The sequence below is a fragment of the Polyodon spathula genome, chromosome 6 (genome assembly GCF_017654505.1).
Source record: "Polyodon spathula isolate WHYD16114869_AA chromosome 6, ASM1765450v1, whole genome shotgun sequence".
Lineage (NCBI taxonomy): Eukaryota > Metazoa > Chordata > Actinopteri > Acipenseriformes > Polyodontidae > Polyodon > Polyodon spathula.
This window is the reverse complement of record NC_054539.1, coordinates 20,578,147-20,602,404: the sequence shown is the minus strand read 5'-3', so window position 1 is coordinate 20,602,404 and position 24,258 is coordinate 20,578,147. Positions and strand designations below refer to the sequence as shown.

Below are 24,258 nucleotides of genomic sequence, written 5' to 3'. Positions count from 1 at the left end.
CGAGGCAGGTGCACGACCTCATAAAAACCCTGCATTATCTCCTCACTGTTTGCTCTCGTACTGGGGAATTTAATATGTTCCTCAGCATGTCGCAGAAACACGGTTATGAACAGGTCGAGGTGGCGGACACGGCTGACTGGGTGATCCCCACTGTATCACCTGCTACCTTCTGGAAGGTCCCGGTAGCCAGGATACATCTACAGACAGACACTACGAATTGCTCAGACAAGGCATGACTGCGCAGGTTTGTTCTGACCACGTCATCATGCAGCATGTGGCATAGATGAGTTGAGACGATACCTGGACACTATTTCCTCATTGCTAAGCTCCTCTTGTGTGCCGAGGCCGGTGCACCCTTTCAGCATATCTTCGCCTATGTTGGGGTTGCTATTGCTGGGTGTGCCTTGCATCATTCGCATCCACATGTCGACGGACACGCTGCATGCTACCCACGTTTCCCATTGTTGCCTTTTTGTAGTCAGTGCTGGAATGGTAGTGTGCTCGGAGTTAACTCGGTCCTTTTACAATCCTTACTCTGCGCGTCACAAACCTGGTTTTGTGCTTGACGCATACCTTCGAATATACCAGGATCACGCATATTGTCCGCCACTCCCCCCATATTGCGCGATGCATACATTTTATTTCTGCACAGCGCAGAATGGATTGTGACGCGCAAAAGGACTGTGGCAACTTGGCACAATTTTGGCACAACGGCCATTTGCAACATGCATACACCTCTGCGCAAACCTTTTGTATATCAGACCCTATGTGTATTGATTGACCCGAGTTACATGGTTAAAACTAGAGAATTGCTCCAAAAGAAATGCCATCCCCACAAGAGGTTTTCTAAAAAAATACTAACAGCAGCCCAAGATTAGTGGTTTATGAAACCAGCCATATAAAAAACAGCTTTTAAACAAAAATGATCTCATATTATGTTCTTTTAAAGCCAAGTACGTGTTTTTTTTTTTTTTTTTTTTTTTTTTTTTTTTTTAATGGGTTCATTTTTGGTTTAAACTTATATCTCTGGACTATTTGTTGCACTAACTTGGAATGCAGTCAATATAACATTGAGCACTGGATAAAGATATGCTGCATGAAACCCTAAAATCATCACAATCCGAAGGTCATCACGGTCCAGATAAGGTCATAAAAACATATGCTATGAGAGAGAACTTAGTGTTAGGAAACGTCTGTATTTAAACACTCAATTGTAAAATATACTGTAGTATGCTACTAAATATTAGTACCACAATCAGTGTTTTGCCAGGAAGTGTTACTGAAGTGATATTTAAGGCAGTGATGATGATGATGATGATAAGAGATTTGAATTCCCAAATCTGAAGCCTCTTAAAATATATTTCTTACATGGCTCCAGCTTTGTGAATCTAAAGCTCCTAACATGCAGCCTTATTAATAATTGAAAAGTGACCACAATATTTATTTTATATTGATGTTATTACACAAACTACAAAGAATTGCCTAATGTTGGTATTAAAATTTTATTTAGTAGCCTCCTGCTGTCCTGAAACTAAATTCTATGAGCATGTTGGGACAAAGCTAAATTATGACCATATCTGGACCTTGATGACCTTCTGACAATGAGGGAATTCCACTTATTCCTCAGCCAATAATTTGGTCAAGGGCATCTACTGCATTTTACCTGACCCAGCACGATATGATCTGCAACAGACTGAGGTCACTGATCTCACTGGAAGAATTAGTATTTCAGAAGGCAAAAACTGCAACAGTCTGAACTGAACATTTGCCACTGGTAACTCCTTTAATTTTCAGGAATTGTAAAATATAAAGAGATATATTAAAGCAAAAGAAACACACACAAAGCTGCACATTTAAGGATGCACGAGCTTGGTGTCTTAGATTAAGCAGATGCATGAAAAGGAAATCTCTTCTGCACAAGCATGACACATTTAGGTGAATAGCCCTTCAATTAAAACAGAATTGGCTATTGAGAAATACAATGAAAAAGTATGGTACTCTCCCAGTCTGCTTCAAAAATAAACTGAAATGCATTGTGTAATATTTAGCAAGCTGCTGACAATAGTACAGCTGTTCAGTAGATTTTGGAGATAAATACCACCACCAACGTTCTACATATTTATTTTAAATTGACAGTTCATGAAAGATAATAGTAACATATCTTAGGATAAATCAGGAATCCTTTTTATAAGTAAGTGTAGTAATAAGTAAGGCTTGAACTTTCTGGTTTTGATTTTACAAATTTCTACCTTCCTTTTAAATTTTCATTAATAGTTGTTAAACTGTCTCTGTCCTAATAAAGAGAAACTACTAATTAAATACTGGCTTTAAGATATATATTTTGTTCTTTGCTACAAATTAATTTAAAATGGTGGACGTCTGTTCTTGGTATTTTATGTTGAAAATAAAGTCTGTCAGGACAAGCTGTTAAATGAGTGAAAATAACAAAAGCGCAATGATAAAGAATGCAAGAATGAAAATTGGATGAGCAATTAACATCATTTGTCATGTCTGTCTGCAAAAAAATAAAAAATAAAAATAAGCGAATCTGGCTCATTCAAGATATGAAGGTAAAAACAAGTGACATTGCTTTAACAGCTTTTTCAAGTTTAATTAGGAAACAAATCGGTTCAAAATAAGTTGAAAAGGATGTCATGTGATCCAAAAATATAACCCTAAAACTTCAAGTCCTAATTACATATATTGTTTTACAAAGCTACTATGTTCTTGTAGTTTGTTAATTTGTACAATTTATATTCTTGGTTGATATTTTTTAGGTGGGGTTGTTGATTAAATTAATTAATTTGGGGGTGATCGTGGAATACTGCATAATGTCAGTTTGTACATTTTGCATTTTACAGGGGTGGTGTTTTTCCCTTTTTGAAAATAAGAACCTTATTGGTTGTACAGATGTTATCGTGTCAAAATCTGCTTCTGTTAGGTTTATTAGTTAAATGTTACCTGATCTGTACAAGGCACAAATGTGGATCACTGCATTATGTACTTGTATGAGAAGCCAATGAACTGTTACATCTGCAGCCTTTAGTTTAACATTTAAACTGATGACATTAAACAGCTTGTGATCATTGGAAACTCCAGTATACAATAAGTGCCTGAAATGAGTCATACCTGCAATCTCATATGATTTGTTTTATTGAATTATTAATTTCAGTTCTTTTATGTAAGCAGGACCCAGTCAGAGTGTGATCAAATGCAGTAACCCGACAGTCTACTGTATCCGTCTTATGATTTATTGATTTCGTTTCGGTGGCATGGTCCAGTAAAAAGAGGTGGAGCTAAATCAAGTGATTCTGAAATTGATTAACTAACCTTATGTTGTCTTGTAGATTAAGCTTTTCTATCAGACGTTCTGTGTGTTCTAGATCTCTCGCTGCTAAATCTGTTGACAAAGCAAAGCCGAAACCGCAATCTCTTTCTGGAGTTGATGGAGTGTGAAGCCTTGTTTCAGTTCTGGTCCTCCCTAAATTGATAGGATGTGTCGTATCACTTCCCCGATTCACTTAATGTAAACAAACCTGTCTAGCCAGCTGGACTACAATGTGTACCCAATGTCACCAGATGGTGTGTCATTCAGTCCAGGGAAGAGTTATACCTGAATGAAACTATCAAGGGGCAAATGGTGCCATTGTTTTAATATTGTATCAGTCTCTTAAAACATGTCTGTGATGTCACAATTTGATCTTTTGATTGATTCTATGAATCATCTAACTAAAAGTGGTTGTGTGGCTTTGAAGAGAAAGGGAGTGCAGGGCAGATATATTGTTGATTCAGTAGTAAAGCTGTTTAGTGTGTGTGTGTGTGTGTGTGTGTGTGTGTGTGTGTGTGTGTGTGTGTATACACACACACACACACATTAAATTGATACTGGGCTTCTAAGTATGCACAGCATGTAACATACAAGTACTTCCTGGCTGTGCATACCATATTACGTTTGCAGACAATCCTACCTTTCTCTTATGCTTTTTATTCTTTTCTGTTTTAAAGCAGGTGACGCTCAGGCTAAACTAGATGAGAAGAAAACTCAAGCATCCAGTTGTCCTACTTCTGCTGCATCAGGACAAAGCAACAACACTGGAAATAAAGGTTTAACACAGGCATTATTGATCTCCATATCTGGCAGCAGTATCAGTGCCTCCATTTGTATATTCACCTGCTCCTACATTAGCTTTCCATTGAAAGGAGAAATTGCTACAGCTTTTGACCTGTATTTATTTTAAGTAATAACTTTTACCCCACCAGGAAAAGTCATGGATGTTTTATTAGAGAATTGAACAGCAGTGAGAAGTCACCCAGGATTGCATCAATCATCAATCCTGTGGTTATCCTGAAATTACTCCTAGAAATAGGCTGATACTGTACAGGTGCATGCCATGGTACTATAACATTAAAAAATAAGTTTAGTGAAAGGTAACAAAAACAGTTCTGTGTTCTACTCCTTTTTTTACATTTTGTATGATGTCATGGCTTGATACTCGCACTAGCCCTACACCCAGTCCTGGGTTTCAGAACTACTTTCCATTAAACATATTTAAATTATCCAGGGATTTGATGTTATATAAAATATTCCTCCCTTATAGCTGCATGAATAACTTCTGTTCATCAGTGTTTTGCCAGGAAGTGTTTGTCACTATATTATGTGTAATAACATCTAAACAAAATATATATTTAAGGCAGTGGTGATGATGATAATAAGAGATTAGAATTCCCAATTCAGTTTGAATTGTTCGTTAATCTACAGACACAGGCGTGATTTTATTTATGCTGTAATAAGTGTCATCAGTTCAGATGTCCTAGGGGCCTGATTGTTCTCCTGTCACCTGGTCATTTCAATAATATACCCAAACATGGGAAGTTCAGAAAACCATGACTGAGTGCAGAGCTACTGCAAGTTTCAAGCCCTGTGTTGTTATGATTTAGATGTCTGTCCATAACTAAATTGAATCTGTAAATGTATGTTTTTCCAAATTCTAACCTACAATGGTTAGAATGTTGTAGGACTTAATAATAGTATTCCTTTAACAGATTTATTACCATCATCTGGATTAACACATTCTCATATTTGTTGCGTTCCTTAAAAGTGTTGTTTCTTGGTTTCTTGGCACTTTATTTTGTTAGTTTCATACATTATTTAAATGTCATCAGCAATGTACATTGCAGCTACTGGACATGATTCCAGTGTCTACATTGTAACTCAGGTTGCAGGTTGTATTTGTGTCATGACCTGTGGTAGTATACTTTAGTCAAGCTTTATCCGTGGGATATTCTAATAATATATTCACTTTTTTAAGTCTTTAAGTTGCATGTATTTTCTTTACAGAATCACTAGTACTGAAGGTTGATGAAAGGCAAAGGCTCGCTAGAGAACGACGGGAGGAGCGTGAAAAGCAGCTCGGTATGTGTCTTGTGGTATTTATTAAGAGAGTGCTGTGCTAGCAGAAATATCTCATTGCTGATGATGTCGTTACCGGAGTGGCCCCTGGTGGACAAAGGCCGGCCCCGCAGGTGTCTAATTGAGGGACCACTGTAGCATGATGAAGTCCCAGCCGAGTTTGTCTCGCTAATGCAGTGCTCCTGTGTTCTACTCGTTTTCAGTATTCTTAACTTCCCATATTTCTGGCCCCCATATTCACAGATAAGTGAGACTTGGACCTTTCAAAACTGTTCAATCCACCTGTTCTAAACTTGTATCATAATACAAAAACATGTGATTGGTTTTCATTCATGGATATATAGCAGAGTATCCAGATGACATTTGTCTCTGTCCTAAGGAGCTTTGGTGGCTGCAGGTTACCTTAAACCCTGACAGATAATGATTGCAAATCTCGGTTTGATGGGATTTGTCTCATCAACGTCATTGTAGCCTGCCTTGCCAGATTGAGGCAGCTCCTGCATTGATTTCTAGTTAACATATTTTACAGAAGTGGACAACGATCTGTGATAGATCTTCACAGTAACCTTTTTACAGAATGTAAAGCTATTTAAACAAGCTAGTTAAATTACAAAAGGCAGAACATTCAGTGTTTGATGTTGATTTTAGTTCTGGATTTTTAGGGAAATAGTATTTTGGGGGTTTTAAAACATAACATTTTCAATAATGTAAATCATAAACCGTTGCATGGCATTTCAGTAGAATCCAGTTTTACTGGAAAAGTGAAAGAAAAATGACACTAGTACAATTGGATAGCGATTGATTACACTATGTAACACAATTTTTGTTCCTGGGTAGTAAGTGTTATTTCCTAATTGCTTATGCCTCAAAAGTATAGAAAATGGCTATTATTCCCCACAAACTTTGCTTTTGTGACCAAGACAGTGATATTTTGAAATTTACCTATTTCCAATGAGAAAACGGGTGAATTTGTGTCTTTTCATTCACATAAAGTCAGAAAAAAACAACATATGAATCCAAATTAACATGTATTTATACTAAATACAAAAATGACTACAAAAGATTTAGAAGTGAGTAGTTTTTCGAGATTTACGATTATACTGTAAATCACTTTCACGAATCAGCCCCCAGATGTAGTCTCCCATCATGTTCTCGTTATACTGTCCTTGGTAGCGGCGTTCAAAGTCCAGTATATCCTGGTGGGAGCACTCGCCTTGGTCCTCCGAGTACGCTCCCATGTTCTCCTTGAATTTATCAAGATGAGCATCAAGGATATGGACTTTGAGGGACACCCTACAGCCCATTGTGCCGTAGTTCTTCACCAGAGTCTTAACCAGCTCCACATAGTTTTCGGCCTTGTGATTGCCCAGGAAGCCCCGAACCACTGCGACAAATCTGTTCCAAGCCATTTTCTCCTTACTAGTGAGCTTCTTGGGGAATTCATTGCACTTCAGGATCTTCTTTATCTGTGGTCCGACGAAGACACCGGCTTTGACCTTTGCCTCAGACAGCTTAGGGAAGAAGTCTTGAAGGTACTTGAAGGCTGCCGACTCCTTATCTAGAGCTCTGACAAATTGTTTCATAAGGCCCAATTTGATGTGCAGTGGTGGCATCAGCACCTTCTGGGGGTCCACCAGTGGCTCCCACTTGACGTTGTTCCTCCCCACAGAGAACTCGGTCCACTGTGGCCAGTCCCACCTGTGATAGTGCGCCTTGGTGTCCCTGCTGTCCCAAAGGCAAAGATAGCAGGGAAACTTGGTAAAACCGCCTTGGAGACCCATCAGGAGTGCCACCATTTTGAAGTCTCCTATGACCTCCCAGCCGTACTCGTCATACTTCAAGGCATCCAGCAAGGTCTTGATGCTGTTGTAATCCTCTTTGAGGTGCACCGAGTGAGCCAGGGGAAGAGACGGGTACTTGTTACCATTATGGAGCAGCACGGCTTTGAGGCTCCTGGATGAGCTGTCAATGAAGAGGCGCCACTCATTCTGGTTACAGGCGATTCTGATTGCCTCGAACAGACTGGTCACATTGTGGCAGAAGCAGAGCCCATCTTGATGGGTGAAGAAGCTGGAAAAAGGTTGGTGATGCTTCCTCTGATCTGCGACTTGCACACTTTCATCCAACAAGTTCCACTGCTTGAGCCTAGACGTCAAAAGCTCGGCATTGGACTTGGTGAGACCAAGATCTCTAATCAAGTCGTTGAGGTCTTTTTGGTTGGGGTAGTATGGGTTTCTCTCCTCAGCTCCACCTCTGAAATTGTCATCTGGATCTACAACGTCTTCCTCGCTCTCTCACTTGCTGCTCTCTTCTAAAGACGGCTGCTCTCTCTCCGGAGGATTGGGTATGGGGAGCTCATGGCAGTGTGGCAGATACGTGATAGCAGGTGCATTCTTGCCAATCTGTTGTTTGGAAGGGTCCCCCATACAGAAGTAGCAGTTGCTTGAGTGGTCAGTGGGTTCCCGCCAAATTCTTGGGATAGTGAACTTCATGGCTCTATTTTCCCCTCTGTACCCTCCTACAAAAATACATTTATTTCACCCATGACTAATGTGTAAGAGATTCTCGCAACATTTTTCATATATGATATAATTTTTCAATAACATTGAAAATTGTAAAACATTTTAAAATTAAAAACTTTTACAATTTTAAAAATGTTAACAAATTTTATAACATAAAATTCCGAGCAACAATTGTCCATCTTACCTTCCAGAGTTTTTTTGCAGTGCTCGCAGGTGAAATGAGGTGCCCAGGGTTTGTCTTGATTCCCGACAGGCATGCCGAAATATGCCTTGTCGGCCTCACACATCTTAGCAGATGCTTCCACGGAGTACTTTTTCGCTCTTGTCTTGATAAATTGGCCGCAGACATAGCAAAATGCGTCTGCCGGATGCTTGCAGCCTCTTGATGCCATCTCAGAAAAATGCAGATATCTATCCACTTAGGCAGCTGGAACTAAACTGTATTTATACTACTATTTATATTACTGGAAAGTTCTAAAAAGTTCTAGAAGTTACTCCAAGTTTACTCAGCACTGAATCTATCTGGAATGTTCTGGAAAATAGGTAAATTTCAAAATATCACTGTCCTGGTCACAAAAGCAAAGTTTGTGGGGAATAATAGCCATTTTCTATACTTTTGAGGCATAAGCAATTAGGAAATAACACTTACTACCCAGGAACCAAAAAAAAATTAAAATTTGTTACACGGTGTTATACAACTGTTTAGAGCTGTAATAACTTTCAAATAATCAACACTACAGAGTCATTGTCAATAACAAAATTAGTGGACGAATCAGTGCTCTAAACTAGGCTCATTGCCAAAGCCACGTGGAGATTACTTTCTAAGGAAAGTAATTCTCCCCAAATTTAGCAGTTTAATTGGGATTAAACAAATGTGACTGAACAAATCAGGTGCCAGTGAGAGAGGAGCATGGCTCGACACTGTAAGATGAAAGAGACAACCCAAACATAGGACTTCAAAAAAACAGTGGATTATCAATGCCGTTTGCATAGACTTCCAATAAGAATCAGCAGCTTTCTATCTTTAACTTCATCCTATGAAATGAGGGTCGTCTGATTTTTTTTTTTAATATAAATTTAAAAAAAGCGAGAGCAGTATATAAAATAGAATAGATGCATGGTCTGTATCTATTCATTATATGTGCATGTTTGTAAGTTGCTTCCTTTCTTGCCTTATTTATTTTTTATGCTTGATAATATAAAAGGGCTGTAGCATCACATTTCACAATACTGTGGTTTTAGAGATGTAACTTCCAGTTCAGACCCTGGAAACCACGTGATGATAGAGAAGAGATGTTCATAAATCCTTTCATAATCCTAATTCTAATAATTATGTCAGGGGAGCTTGTATGAGTTTGCAAATCCACTGCAGGCTCTAATGCCAAAGCATCTAAGTATCCCATAAACCATTTTAGCTGTCAGCTCCATATTTGCAGTGTTATGGCAACTCCTCAGGAAAAATCTAATCTCTCTTTGACCTGCGACCTAGGATAGCTGCCCTACACAGCACCAGTAGTCTATCATATATATATATATATATATATATATATATATATATATATATATATATATATATATATATATATATATATATAATAAATTAATTTAAAAAAGCTTTACACTTTGCAAAAACTCAACCCAGATGTTGTTTTACTTTTCATATATTTAGTGAACTGCTTGTCCAAATCTGACAAAACTTGTTAGACGTTCTTAAGGATTAAAGACACAGAATATCATAATTTGGGGGCAGCCTGTCTGATTGTAATAATTTGCATATATCTAGATATTGTTGGAGATACCTATGGAATTCTCCATTTGCTGAAAAGTATTATTTTTAATATTTGACATGTAAAGAGATTTTCCCCAGGATTTTGAGGCATGTTGTGTTTTTTTTTTTTTTTCCCCCAGCTGCTAGGGAATCTGCCTTTTTAGAAAAGGAAGAAAGGGCTAAGCAGTACTATGAAAAGCACCTGGAAGAGCGGAAGAAGAAATTAGAAGAGCAGCGAATAAAGGAGGAAAAGCGACGAGCTGCCGTAGAGGAAAAACGAAGACTGAGGCTTGAGGAACAAAAGGTACACAAGTGGATTTCTAGACATGAATAAAGGAAGGTCACCTGTAATACATTTTTTTTTTTAATATAAATGAATTTACCAGTCTCCAGTATTTTCCTGACAGTAGTGTATTCCTAGCCCTCATGTTCTGTCTTCATAGTATCCATTTTTTTATTTATTTTTTAGTTTTAAACCTGCCTCTCGTGTCCTTCGCAGTTGCCGCTTATTAGGTAACTCAGCGTTGGTGCGGTCTGTTCTGATGGCCTGCAGTCCTGACTGGAGCTAAGAGAGGCACATTTGAAATGAACAAGTCTGATTTCAAATCGCTGTGGCAGATAGAACCATGGCATGGAATTGAATGCTTACAGTCGCAAAAAGGCTAAACTTTTACAATAAAAAGCTTTTTTCAAATCATGAGTTAATATTTGTTTTGGTAATTGCCTTAGATTATTAGAACATTTTTGTAAATATTTAATTATTTGATGTTAATAATTAATACAAGTGATTTGCATGTAGATGGTATCTGGTGCTCCAATTTAAAAGCAGTACATGAAAGGTAGTAAAAAAAAAATGGATGTGTTTCATTTTATAAGTATAACAGTTCATGCATGTTGGTCTAAATATATTAGTAAGTCTCAATGATGTATTGAAATAAACTGTTCCTGCTTCACATAAGCAGTAATCGCGTGTGTAATTTCACGTTTACTACAGTAAAAACTAAAAAGAGAACCCATCACGTTTTTTCACACCATATGCATACTGTACATCTGCTCAGCAGTAAATGCAAAGACGATGAGCAGAGAAACACTGCACTGCCTAGCTCCATGCAGTTGGAGGCATACAGGACTTGTACTTAAAGGGTTGAGCATATCAGCTTCTGTATTTACACAGAACCCTGGTTGAGAACAATGTCTAACTTTGGTTAGATTATATGATTATTATTTTTATCCTGTTAATTTCCTGTTTCCTAAGACAAAAAAAATACAAAGTACACAGTTGGCATATTTGCTCCCTAGTTAATAATTTATATAACAAAGATCACACAATGTTTGCATTTTCAATAACAGCTGTGATGTAATGGTTTTGAATGTTCACAAACTTGATGGGGAATCTTAATATAGGCTTAACACATATACTCTTAAAAGGGTTGTCTAAAATAGGAGCTTCGCGGTCCCTTTTTCTGTCGGCCCTGTCCTCAAAGCTTTAACGTGTGTTTATTTAAAGAACGTATTATCGGTGTGTTTTCATTGAACACTATAATTGAGCTCAATTGTTTATAGTGAAGTCATGTTTTTTGATTAGCCACTTGTGGTTTACAGTGATTACAGATGGTTTACAGATACCAGGGAGGTTTCTAAGACAGTAAATGGAAATACAGTGGTGATGACCCACCTGGCATTGGTGTGAAGAGTTATGTTAATATTGTAATGTGTCCCGAGTTCAAAAGTGCCACCCCAATGTAATCAATCAATATAAATATTTATGATTACCATTTGTATTTTACTCTGTTGTGAAATGTCTGTGGTGATTTGATTCAACAGCTTGTGTCTAAGACCTGGCCTAAGGAATATTCTAAACTGGCAATCCTTCTCATTCATGGGGTTTCCATGCAAGTTTTTATTTATTTATTTATTTATTTTTAACGCGAGACATTTACATGACAAAAATGTCTCTTGTAAAATGCTTTTTTGGGTTTTCATTTGCTCAGTTTATTTTACACGAATGAACCAGGCTTTTCACCCGACGTCATGCAAATGAATGGGAAAGTTGGGGGTTGATATGTAAGTTAGATATGCGTAAAGTACTCTTGTTGTTTTATAAGATTACTAGCGAACTGTTGCGAAAATGTAGTTTCCATGTGCAGAGAACTGGTACACAAGTGAATCTAAGCTGCTGTAATAAAGCAAAATACTTTGTGCCTGGCTGGTTAATAATGTGTTTTACTACTCTTGCCCAAATTGTTTTTCAAATGTCATTAGTACTGAATACTGTTGCAACGAATGTATCTTACGACTCATTAATTAAAAATAAACTTAGAGGTATAAAATGAAACTGACCAATAGGTATTGCAGATTACCATGGCAATACACCATATAGAGGATCAGGTGATGCTGTGTATACTACCCTGGCTTAGAAACCTTACCTGCCCAGGTTGACAGCTGCTGAGGAAGCATTCAACACCACGCTTGGGCAAATACGGGTAGTAGGCACTTGAAAGGGAGGTGGCGGATACTGGTGAAACGGACCGAAGTGCAGCATTAGTTCATTCCTGAAATTGTCACTGCCTGCTGTGAGACAGTCAGGTTACCAGTGTTGCCAAGTCTTTATGCAAGTTCCAACCAGGGACTCTGAAAAGCAAGCCCAATTCTGCTTATTATAAGCGGACTTGGCAACTGTGAAGGTTACCTCAGCCGCCAATTTTATTTGGACAGGAACGATCTGAGGAGTCTCTTCCTGTCAGATTCTCTCCTTTTAAGTTGTGTTGGATTTACTGTTGTGTCAAATATTAATGATGGAAACAAATAAAACACAGTCAGTGCTTTCATTTGCAGTTTTATTTGGTCAGTTCTGAGAGAGCATCAACAACTTGTTGGATGTTGTTTTCTGCTGTTTTGGGCTATCGAGCTGGCTCATGACATTAAGTTCACCAACTGTATTTACTAATGTATAGGGCAGACACTTGTTGTCTTTGGACATAGCTGGGATCAAAAAAAGGATGGGAATTAATTCAGTTAGACATGTTAAGCAGCAAGGTTATTCTCAAACAGCTGCATTAATACTATAACACGGGCTGTAAACCCACAAGAGATATACAACGTGACAGACCAGACACAGCAAAACACATTAATAAAAAAAGAAGCCGCCCGCATTATTATTAAGGTGAACTACACCACTACTAACCATAAAATCGCCCATCAGCTACTACTTTCTGTCGTCTTGGAATCCACAGTAACAACTGACCTTCTCCCTTGCAATATTTATAGTTTAAGGATAAATACGCTCATTAACATTTACACGTGAAATGCGGGTTTCCATGCAAAACTGGGCGTGGATTTCCTTGTGTGTTTTGTCATTTACACGAGTAAATGAGATTTACTGTATCCTTCTCTTTGGCCTTTTTTTCGGCAACAAACCTGATTTACACAGGTAATTCTCCCAAACGTGCACGCGCATCGCCATTTTACATGTAAATTGACCCACATGGAAACCCCATGATTGTTTCCAGGCCTATTCTGGGCCTGATCTATTGTTGATGTATTTGATAATGTTCTAAAGTTTATGAATAAAAAACAAACTAAACTCATGACCTAAAGGTACAGTATAATCATGTTGAAACATGTGATGTCTAAAAGGTTTTTCTAATGTGTATCTTTGTATTCAATTCCAAAGGAGCGACATGAAGCTGTTGTTCGAAGGACGATTGAGAGAAGCCAAAAAGCAAAACAAAAACCCAGCAGGTGGTCTTGGGGCGGGGCAATGCACAGCAGCACAATCAACACCAGTGGTAAATAGAAATCTAGGGATTTTATTTGCATTGCTTTCCCATCAGAAAATGCATTGTGTATAACTTCACGTAAGAGAATGAAAGATGAACAAGTATAATTAAAGCTTGAAAAAGTCAGGTTTTAAAATAAATGGACATATACAGGATCCAGCTATCTTTCAAATCCTGGAAAATGAGAGCTGCACACATTTGCATTATTGAAACACATTTCAACAGCATTCCTTTTTTGAGAAGATTTTTTTTTTCTCTCATTAAAACACAGATGTCCTTCCTGTTTGTCTTGCTGTGCTTAACTTTTTTTTGTTTTTTTTTATTTTATGATATGCTTTGTTTCTTTTAAAAATCATTCATTGTCTTGCATTGGCTGTACCTTTTTTGTTTCTTTTTTGTTTTTGTCTTGGCCAGGTTCTGTTGAATCTGCTTTCCTCTTTCTCGATTTAGCAGGCCTGGAGCACCACTTCCAGGGTGCTTGTGGTTTTCGCAGATATGGTACAAAAATGCAATGTGAATATCTACTTCTACATCTATATATCTCAAACCTAGTGAGTAGGGCATCTGCTAACTGGCACCTGCATGCTTATATTTAGAGTACATAAATAGAATAGAAACTTAGATTAGAGACTTTCTAATAAACATACTGACCCACGACTGTAGATTGGCTTTTGGTATTTGGCACAGTTAATATACTAATGAATAGTATATTATATACTACATAAATAAAATGAGAGTACTAGTGAAATTAAGCTTCGTTTCTCTGCAGTAAAAAGGAGCAGGTCGTATGGAGCACACGATGACTGCACACATTTTAAAATTCTAAAAGTAGGCATAAACAGATGTTCTGAAATGCAGTCTACCAGAAAGACCTTTGCCTTGTCAAATACAAATAGCTAATCCTACAGTGTTGTGTAATTCAGATCTATTCCTAAGTGTCATTGCAAGGGCCTGAATTGTTCCTCAATACCCTATTTACCGGTAGTTCCTGGTGTTGTACAATATCACCAAAGCGCTTACATCAGGCTGTCACCTGCCATTATCTCCATTTGTTTTAGATGCAGACCGGCGGTCTGTTTCCACCATGAACCTCTCGAAACATGTTGATCCAGTCATGAGCAAGCGGCTCTCCTCCTCATCGGCAACGTTATTAAATGCTTCAGACAGAGGTACAGTTTGAACTATTGTTTTAAATGTGGAGAAACCTATAACATTTTGAACTGGCCTTGTGTATGAAAAGCTAAGTTTCTTAAATGGGGGAGAGCTTAAAGTCTAGGTAGGTGCAAATGAATAATCATTTTGCTTAACAAGGATAACTTAAAGATCCAGTATCATAGCTTACACTTCATGGTGTCTGTAAATGCATTCTTTTTCAATTCTGAACCATTTTACCTTACCTGAGAACATTTTGTGTTGTGTTTTGCCATTCTCTCGTTTTCTTTTTTTTTTCTAAAATGACTAACGATATACGGCAAGTTATTAGAATCAGGTTTGTTAAAAACAATTCAAATTATGAGATGCGCTCTGACCACAGTTGAGAAAAAAAGTTAAAAAGGCTAAACAAAATATACAAGAAAGTGTGTATTCTACACATACAGTAGTCAAAGCGACAGATAATAATAATAATAATAATAATAATAATAATAATAATAATAATAATAATAATAACACCTTTTATAAAACAAACTAAGTAAAATGCTGTTCTGATTTATTTCTTGCTGCCACAATATACAGAAAGGTAATTTTTATAGATGTTTTTCAGAGTTGGTTGATATTTTAATATTTCAGCCTTTACGTTATGACAACCGAACACTAGTTCTGAACTCAGCTTACATATACAGTGGTCTTGCTATTTATTTTACTTCATACAATAACCATTGCAGTAGCCATTTTATGTCAATTAAAAAATTACATTTTAATGGTATCTAAAAATAAAAAAATATATATTTAAAACGAATAGTCCATTGAGTTCATGCATCCCAGATGACAATGCTGCATGTGACCCTAGGCAGACCGTATCCTAGCAACCTGAGTTAGCTTGAGGAACTCTCAAGTGATAATAGTAGATGCATCTACTGATTTACCAGGGACTGCAGATAAAATGTAAACAATAGCACCGGGTTTTAGTATAAATCAGTTGCCCGAAGCCGTTCATAATGCTAAAAAAGTACTGAAAGTTATGTCAGATGATCCTGGAAGATGGGCAACCGCATGGTAAGGCCCAGTACGTCTTAAATGTATTGTTATAACTGATATGGAAGTGATACTGGCTCTCTTAAATGGTTTTATAATTTCATTGAGCGAAAACATTTAGATTTTATATATATATATAGCACCCTCCAAATTGTATCTCAATCCAACTCATATATATATATATATATATATATATATATATATATATATATATATATATATATATATATATATATATATATATACACACACACACACACACACACACACTGTATCAAGAAAGGCTGCTGAAATCTTTTATGTTGTACGGGTGGTTCATCTTACTGTTGTCAACCATCCCATTTCCACTAGTATATCATAGGTCTGTGTTCGTTGTGTAATGTATAACTTTGCTTTGTGTTAAAACCTTTCCTTGTTTTTTTTTGTTTTTTTCCAAATGTATTTATTTCTTTATTTATTTTTTGGTTTTAGATTATATAAAAGTCAAAGGAACACAGAAATATAAATGATACATGTAAATGGTGTACTTTCTTTTCTTACAACTGGCATTGGATGTTTTTTGTGACGTTTTTTCCATTTCAAAACAGTTTTATATTATTTCACAAATAGTAACTACTTTCCAACACTAAATAAAAAAAAAAAAATCTATACTAGGGTATCAAGTAGTACTACTATATTATTTCCAGCACCACAATCCACACCTGCTTAGACTTAAACATAACCCTAACCCTAACCCTCCATTCTCCTGAGATAAGGACATGCAGTTTGTGTTAATTTGCTCAACTGGGTTAAAGAGATGGTTGGTGTTAAGGTAGGTTACTGTAATGTGTGAAGGCAGGCTTATGTGAAACTGAGAAAAAAAAACAAAAAAAACTATTTGCTCTAACGTTGTAACCAACACATCCTTTTTTACATTAACAACGGTGCAAGTGTAATTTTAGAATTGTCTTTTCTCTTTAATTTATAAATTACATGCAATTTGTACCAAGTGAGCCATTTTTCTCTGAGAATCGACTTCTAGCCATAAACTTGTTTTATGCTATAGTCATTTATCTAACCTTTGACATGTTCCCTGCAGGAGGATGCATTCATCCAAGTGTTTGATGATAATATAAGAAACAGTAGAAACATCCTCTTGATATGTGGGTCTTTTTAAATAACGTGTTTGATTTATTTGAACAGCCTTGCAGAAAAGGAGTTCGTACTTGATCAAACTTCAGTCAAAGCCACGTTCCTCCTCCCGAGGAAAGCCCTCTCAGGATGCACAGCCAGATGTTCCTGTGGAACGAAAATGTATTTGAAAGAGTTTAAGTAGCACTTTAATGTTGAACGTGAAACTGCCTGGAAGTCATTTCTGTTGATTTGAAAGCTTTCTTAATCAAATACTGTTCTAAAGGTCAGTTATAAAGTTATAAAGGTCAGTTCCATATAGCATTCTCCAGCTTTATGATACAGCCGGATCTCAGTAAATTGATGGCTTTTATAAAATTGATGACTTTTATGCATGCATGCAATAAAACAGTAGTAAAACATGCTATACAAATGCAAGTATGTATAGCTTTCTCTAAATGTTTCACTAGCTGCCTTGCATTTTTCTTTATACAGGCCTAATATCGCAATATAGTACTGGTTTGTTCCTAAAAAGCATGCTTTAGGATTAAGCTGTAGTTTAATATTACTAATTGTGGAAAAGCTAGATGGGACTAATAATTAGTGCTGGCTTGAAAGTGTTTAACCTGGCAACTACTATGAGGTGAGATGACATTCATTGAATACATTGTAAAGAAAACAAAAAGACAGGTTACAAAGATCAGATTAGACTTTTAGCTTGCCCACACTGACAAATAACCAAAAGTGAAAGACAATTTGGCTTGTTTGTAGTGTTCGCATTTTCTTATAATGGAGCATAACCAATTTTTAAAGGCCAATATTCTCTTTTTTAAAAAATAATAAAAAATATATATATATATATATATATATATATATATATATATATATATATATATATATATATATATATATATATATTTTTTTTTTTTTTTAAATAAACAAAATACACAAACGTAATTGGGAAATTTAATTAGTACAGGTTACATGATCAAAATCCATGGGATGCCAAATTTTACTTCAGAGTCTCAGTATTCTGAGCTTGGATGAATATAACCACACTGTACATAGTTGGTAATAAATTTGTTAGGGATAGCACAAAATTGCACCGCAGTGAACCAACAGTCCATTACAGCAATGCAATCAATGATGTTTAACATGTTTCAAGTGATTTTTAAAGAGTATTTTAAACACTTTACTGATTTATCTGCCTTTAGCAGATGGAAATGATTTCCAGACAAGTTTCGCTTCCCAGCTAATACCATCCGTTGCTTTGTGTAACCAAATGTGTAAACCACTGCAAATGCTAAGCTTGCATAGCTTATTTTGTAGTGTCTCTGTACATTTACTTTTTTTAACAAATGTATTCTTCTTCAGGAATTTAGCACTCTGCAAAAATGAAATCCGCAAGCCTAATGCCTGGCCAACCTACAATAGACGTTTTTATTCATTTTTTATTTTTTGTTGTTGCTCATTAAAACTTGGGATTTTATTTCAAGTATCACTTGTGGCATGGAGTGCTCACCAGGCGTGTACAGTATGAAGCATTGCATGTTTTTATGGTGTTGAACATTTCTAAGCATTAGTGTGAGTTAATGTTTGCTACAACCATTTTTTTTCATTACTTTCCTTTTTGCAGTTTGCAGGAATCATACGACCAGCATGGTTAATGTTTTATTAAAAAAAAAAAAAAAAAACACACACACACACACACACACACACACACACACACACACACACACATATATGTGAATTCACAGGCTGCTTTTTATGCTGTTCCAAAGCTTTTGTGCACCTTGCAGCCACTCGGTCTGATTTCGTTTTTTTGTTGTAGCGCGTCGAATGCAGCTTAGCCCCTGGGAGAGCAACATTGTCAGCCGGCTACTAACCCCGACCCATTCCTATCTGGCAAGGAGCAGAAGTGCTGTTTCTTTGTCTGGAGAGACAGGTATAGTTTTTTGTTTGTTTGTTTGTTTGTTTTCTTAAAAGGGATTACATGCTGTCAGCAAATCATTTTGGTGTGCTCTTTGGCTAAAAGTGATCAGATCAGAGAACTCCTTGTTACAGCCCAGGTACCTGGGATTTCGTTGAGTTTATTCGTTGAGTAAATACTCACCCTTGATGCCTCCAGCATGTTTTTAATGTGTAATAAGTGCAATATGTAAATGTTTAGTTGTAGCAAAGCCCAAAGTTTAATATATGAATTACTTATTATCTTACCTTTTTATCTACTTTTTGTAAACAGGTTTTTCTGTAATCTTATGTAATATTCAAGTTCACTGAGCGTGGTTTGACTTTCGATATTGAAGTGTTTTTGTTGGTTTTTGACTTTATCAATGTATTATTGAAAATGCATGTCAATGATGTGTTTCAGTGTTTGGAGTGAGAGCAGTTAAACTGCACAACCTTTTCTATAACTCTCTGCTTTGCCTGGGTTTAACAGTTTTGCTTTGCTTTTACTGTGGTGGCTTTTCAGTAGTCCTCTTTTCATAGTAGTAAAATCACCTAAACTAAGTAGTACATTTCTAATCAATTTTCAGTTCTTTCCGATTTACTAACATGTTTCAAATCAGTTGTAGTTGCTGTGCGTAGCTTAACCATCACTGTTAAGCACTTGATAACACCAAGTTTAAAAAGTAGATATGTACCTCTGTCTGATTATTCAAGGGCAGATGTAGACTGATAGTGATGGTTCTGGTACCCATTTCTCTGGCAATTTCTGGTAGATCTAATAGCTGCTTTCTTTCTTTTCTCCTTCACTCCCTCTCCTCCATTGCTTCGAACACACCCTATAGTTGTCCCCATTTGTCCCCGTTCAGCGTCTTTCAGTTCCATGACACCAGCATCCTACAAGCCTACCCACTGTAGAAGTGTGGAAAGACCAAGGGCTATTTTCTCGAGCTCAGAGGCCGCTAACCGCAGGAGAACTGTGCATTCAGTAACGGTAAGGTGGGGGCTGGGCTTCAAGCAGTGAGCGTTATCATCGTTTAATGTTCAATCCCTTTTTATAAGAAGTAAGGTGTAGATTCCAAATCCTCAGTGCATTAACCTGCAGAATGTTCATGGCTTTCCAATACAAGGCTATTGCAGTATACAGTATGTTATCGGTGGTCATGTTTTTCTCACCAAACAACATTAATCTTCTTAGCTGCTCATTTGAACTGGGAAATCTTTGTAGTTTTAAAAGATCATGCATTCAATGTTTGTAAGATTAGTGTCCCAGATTTAGTAGGATGTCTTAGTTCACTATGTCGAGAACTTACAAAAAGTAGTTAACTTAGTGTATGTATTTTATAACTCTGCTATATCCCAATTTATTCTGATTGGGATTCTGAGAGAGAGAGAGAGAGAGAGAGAGAGAGAGAGAGAGAGAGAGAGAGAGAGAGAGAGAGAGAGAGAGAGAGAGAGAGAGAGAGAGAGAGAGAGAGAGAGGAGAGAGAGAGAGAGAGAGAGAGAGAGAGAGAGAGAGAGAGAGAGAGAGAGAGAGAGAGAGAGAGAGAGAGAGAGAGAGAGAGAGAGAGAGAGAGAGAGAGAGAGAGAGAGAGAGAGAGAGAGAGAGGTTGATTCCAAATCTGGCTACACTAACTGTGGAGAGAGAGAGGATCTAGTCATCATTGTGTATAAAAACTAGTAATACACTTCATACAAGTATTTATTTAAAAGCAAAACTACGCCACAACCACATTGAATCCAGGATACCAAATACAATTTATTATTGTTATTAATATTATTATTCAGTTTGACTGTCAGGGACTCCTAAAACCTTTTAGTGGCCATTTTTATGCCCAATCAAGTAAGACTGCCTTCTAAAACTACACCATGACAACCCACCAGGTTTTACCAGTGAGCTGAAATCATGCCATGTGCAGAATAACCCATTAAGCAATCCTCTAAACCTTTAGCTTCTTAAAGGGGGAGCACGGAATATTAAAACGTGAAAAATAAATGGAATTTTAAACTGGAACAGGCTGAACTTGGTGTAATAAAGTTGGGAGTGTTTTTGTTTTTGATTGTTTTCGACACCTAGAAACCTGATTTACAAAGATTTTTCTCTGAGCCCAGCTGTCTGAGTGTAAGGACTCATTTCATTAACCACTTCTGGATTAGAGAGGAAGGGGATGTTGGCATTAAGAACCATTTTCTGCCCAGTGATTAGATACTTTGAACAATAAGCCTTTTATTTGAAAAGAAAAACAAATAACATAGGCTGCATTTGTTTAAATTTAACTGTATAAATAATCAAACACAGAAGGTATATTTGACTTTTATGTACAATTACATTGTGATTGTGTAAACAAACCATTTAAATTACATTAAAGGAGGAATAACCAATAATTTTCTCCCCCCTGTTATCATGACACTGTTATCCACTTCCTGTGCAGCAGCTATTTCCCATGTTTATCACCCATAACTTCTAAACATTCTAAGGAGAAATCTGTAAGAAACTAAGTCAAGTAGACACATGTTTTGGCTAGCACCACCTTCAGTGTGCCTTTTTTTAGGTTTATATTGATTTATTTACATGTGTAGAGTCAATCTCAGATAGACCAATAATACATGTTTTACAAGAATTGTTATAGTAAGGGGCAGGATTGGCTTCACCCGAGTGAAAACTGTAGCACAATGATGTGGAATACTGTTTTACTACTAATGAAACGTGATATAATGGCCTTGGTTAAGTATAAATGAATCATACATTCTTCAGTCTTGCACATTAGTTTATAGACTTAAGTTTTGAAAGCCTTGACCACATTGGCTTGTCTTATTAGCAGGGATCCTAGTTTTCTGCAATAAAAAGAAAGAAATTCTCCAATTTAAAAAAAAAAAAAAAAAGAACAATCTGTGTTATTCCGCGAGTAAAATAAAAGGGCTAAAATGAGTTTTCCCTGCCACGTTAATCTAAGCAAGTTACAAGCTTACCAGCGCCATTAATCAGTAAAACAAACAAATTACGTTTTTACTTAAAACATTACAAATCGTTCCCTGTTGCAAAAATAAATATTCATGTAAGTTCAGCTCTGAGTTAGTCTTCGTCGGTTAGTCTAACACTGTTTCAGTGTTTTCGATGGCCCTGCTTTTTCAGCCTTTTTTTGTTTACGTTTTCTTGCATTCAATTTATGTTTATCGCTTCCCATGTGTTCTACAATGGTCTGCCTACAAGTGTAACAGTACATTACCATGACGTGAAATTCGTCCTTGCCATACTCGTTGACCCGATCTTTAGGGGTGATTTTTATTGTTTGACATCTTTAAACAGCTCTGAATACTGAAATAAACTGAACTTGAATACTGGAAGCAGTTTTATTGAACAGGTAATGTTTATGTAAATTTAAAGCAAAGTTGCCTGTGTTAATGTTTATATATGTATTGGTTTGGTTATCAAACAAACAAAAAAAGCCTTGCATGGTTTTTGCCCCTCCTCAAGTGTAAAATCTCTGTTATCATAGAAAATCTGCGTCTTTCCATGTTATTCTGCAGCTAACGGATTCCTAGGATCCCTGCTTATTAGTTAGGCTGAAGATCTGTGAAGTTCTAATGATTTACCTGCATTTCCAGCTGGCTTTAACACCTTTCATTTCTTTATTCAGATTGAAAAAAAGGAAAAAGATAAAGAAAATGAGAAAGAGAAGAAAGGTTTATCAAACCTCACTGCCCCTCCTGCAATCTCGACAGCCAGGAGATCTCGTTCGCCTTCTCGTGTGAGCATTAGAGCAAAGTCGCCCTCTACAGCTCGGTAAGGGAACTTCATGTAGATAAAGTACCTTTTTGGTTACACAAAAAAATGCGGCGGACAGGACAGATGAAGCCTTTGTACATTTCACATGATTTTTTTGCCCCTGGTACAAGAGCGCTGGAACTAGGTGTGTTGGGGGTGCGGCTGCACCCTTGGCTTTGCATGGCTTCCATCATATGCAGGTGTTACAGTTTTGTTCAGTGGCTTTCAGCACCCCCACTTTAAAAATTGTTCCAGTGCTACTGCTCTGGTATTTTGAAAATAGCATTGAGTTCAAAAAAAGAATACGCAACTTTTAACTAGAAAATCATGCAGCCCACAGTAAACAAACATGTCAGTGACTTTCATCCCCTGACATCATGGCTGTACATTCAAAATTAGAGCTATCAGTAACAAGAAAAGATAAGTCATCATGAACTATATCTGCAGCGGGGTGAAATTCTCAACAAAAAAGTGCAGGCAATTTATCTGTCATGTACTGTAATATAACACTTAAGTTAAATTTAAATTGTAAGTATTAAGAAATATTACACTGTACAGTAACGCTATAGACAGGGTTTTGTTTCAAAATAAAAAAAAAACATTTGTGCTCTGAACAAATAACTCAAACAGTGCACAATAGAGGCTAAAATACCCGTCTAATTTTTAATGCAACAGGCACTACTCTTTAAAAAAAAAAAAATAATAATAATAATAATAATTTGGCCATTTTAATCTTCATAGTATTCTCTGAAGTCATCCCCATACCTTTCAGACCCTGGGTATTCACCTACAACAGGACCTGGCCATGCTACAATGATAGCCTTGGATTGGAACATACATGATTCTTCAGAGTTTACACCCAGAGGGCATAAAGTTAAGGCAAAAGTGGGAGAGGGCTGTTGACTCAGGCAGGGGCGAAATTACAGGCATTATTGCAGAGGGAGTATTTTTAACATTAGGTAGATAGATTATATTTACAATTAGGCATGCTTAAAATTAAAAGATAGAGCACAGTACACAGTCAAGCTAAGAAATGCAATTAGCATGTTTAATGACTGGTGGACAACAATTCAAGTTGCTGCAGTAGGTCCACTGTTTTGTCATTTAAAATACTTTCACACAACGAACATTAAACTTTTAAAGCTGCAGTCTTCAGTGTAAAAGCACATCATGAGAAACCACAGTTCTATGTGAAAAACGCTAAAATAAAAGCCGCTACATTAAAAAAAATAAAATAAACACGTGAAATTTTTGGTCCACTAAAATAAAGGGCTTTACGTGATCACCGTAAGAAAGAAATTGCAGTGCCCAGCATGAAATAATAAAGTAACATCCAAAGTAGCACTATAGCTTTAACATGTTTAATACAAAAAATGACAAGTTAGTGATTTCAGGCGGAAACAGTATAAAAGTAGACGGTATCACTTTTTTTTTTTAAATCCCTGTCATTGTGGTTTCTGCACATACTATGTGGCAAAGGACACATTTTCATAAAGTAATGTCATTACTGTGGTTACGTAAGGCTTTTTTTTAGATGTACACGCAAGTGAAAACTCAAATTTCACTGGGACTTAAAAAACATCTAGAAAAGGGGCATTGTACAAAGAAAAAACACCTCATAGTTTTGGTTTTCGTTTTACAGTTCTCATAACAGAAAATACTAGGATCACGACAAAACGTTGATCACTATGCTTAACACGTACCTTTTAAGTTGGGCGAGTGTTTGAAAGGCGTGAAGCACACCTCCATCTGTGTCCTGATTC

At 36.8% G+C, this 24,258-nt stretch overlaps 1 protein-coding gene across 12 annotated transcripts in view; it reads left to right on the top strand.

The window, feature by feature from the left end:
• The window catches only part of map7b (microtubule-associated protein 7b), a 66,544-nt gene that overhangs the window by 31,364 nt on the left and 10,922 nt on the right, over positions 1 to 24,258 (top strand). For 3 of the 12 annotated variants that reach the window (XM_041252472.1, XM_041252470.1, XM_041252479.1), the window contains exons 2-11: positions 4,006 to 4,104; positions 5,339 to 5,413; positions 9,841 to 10,004; positions 13,374 to 13,488; positions 13,894 to 13,992; positions 14,538 to 14,648; positions 16,855 to 16,965; positions 18,614 to 18,727; positions 19,575 to 19,723; positions 22,368 to 22,513. In XM_041252472.1, coding sequence (XP_041108406.1) covers positions 4,006 to 4,104; positions 5,339 to 5,413; positions 9,841 to 10,004; positions 13,374 to 13,488; positions 13,894 to 13,992; positions 14,538 to 14,648; positions 16,855 to 16,965; positions 18,614 to 18,727; positions 19,575 to 19,723; positions 22,368 to 22,513 — 1,183 coding nt within the window. The remainder of the gene's footprint in view (positions 1 to 4,005; positions 4,105 to 5,338; positions 5,414 to 9,840; positions 10,005 to 13,373; positions 13,489 to 13,893; positions 13,993 to 14,537; positions 14,649 to 16,854; positions 16,966 to 18,613; positions 18,728 to 19,574; positions 19,724 to 22,367; positions 22,514 to 24,258) is intronic. The other 9 variants (XM_041252475.1, XM_041252471.1, XM_041252473.1 and 6 more) reach the window with 8 other exon arrangements.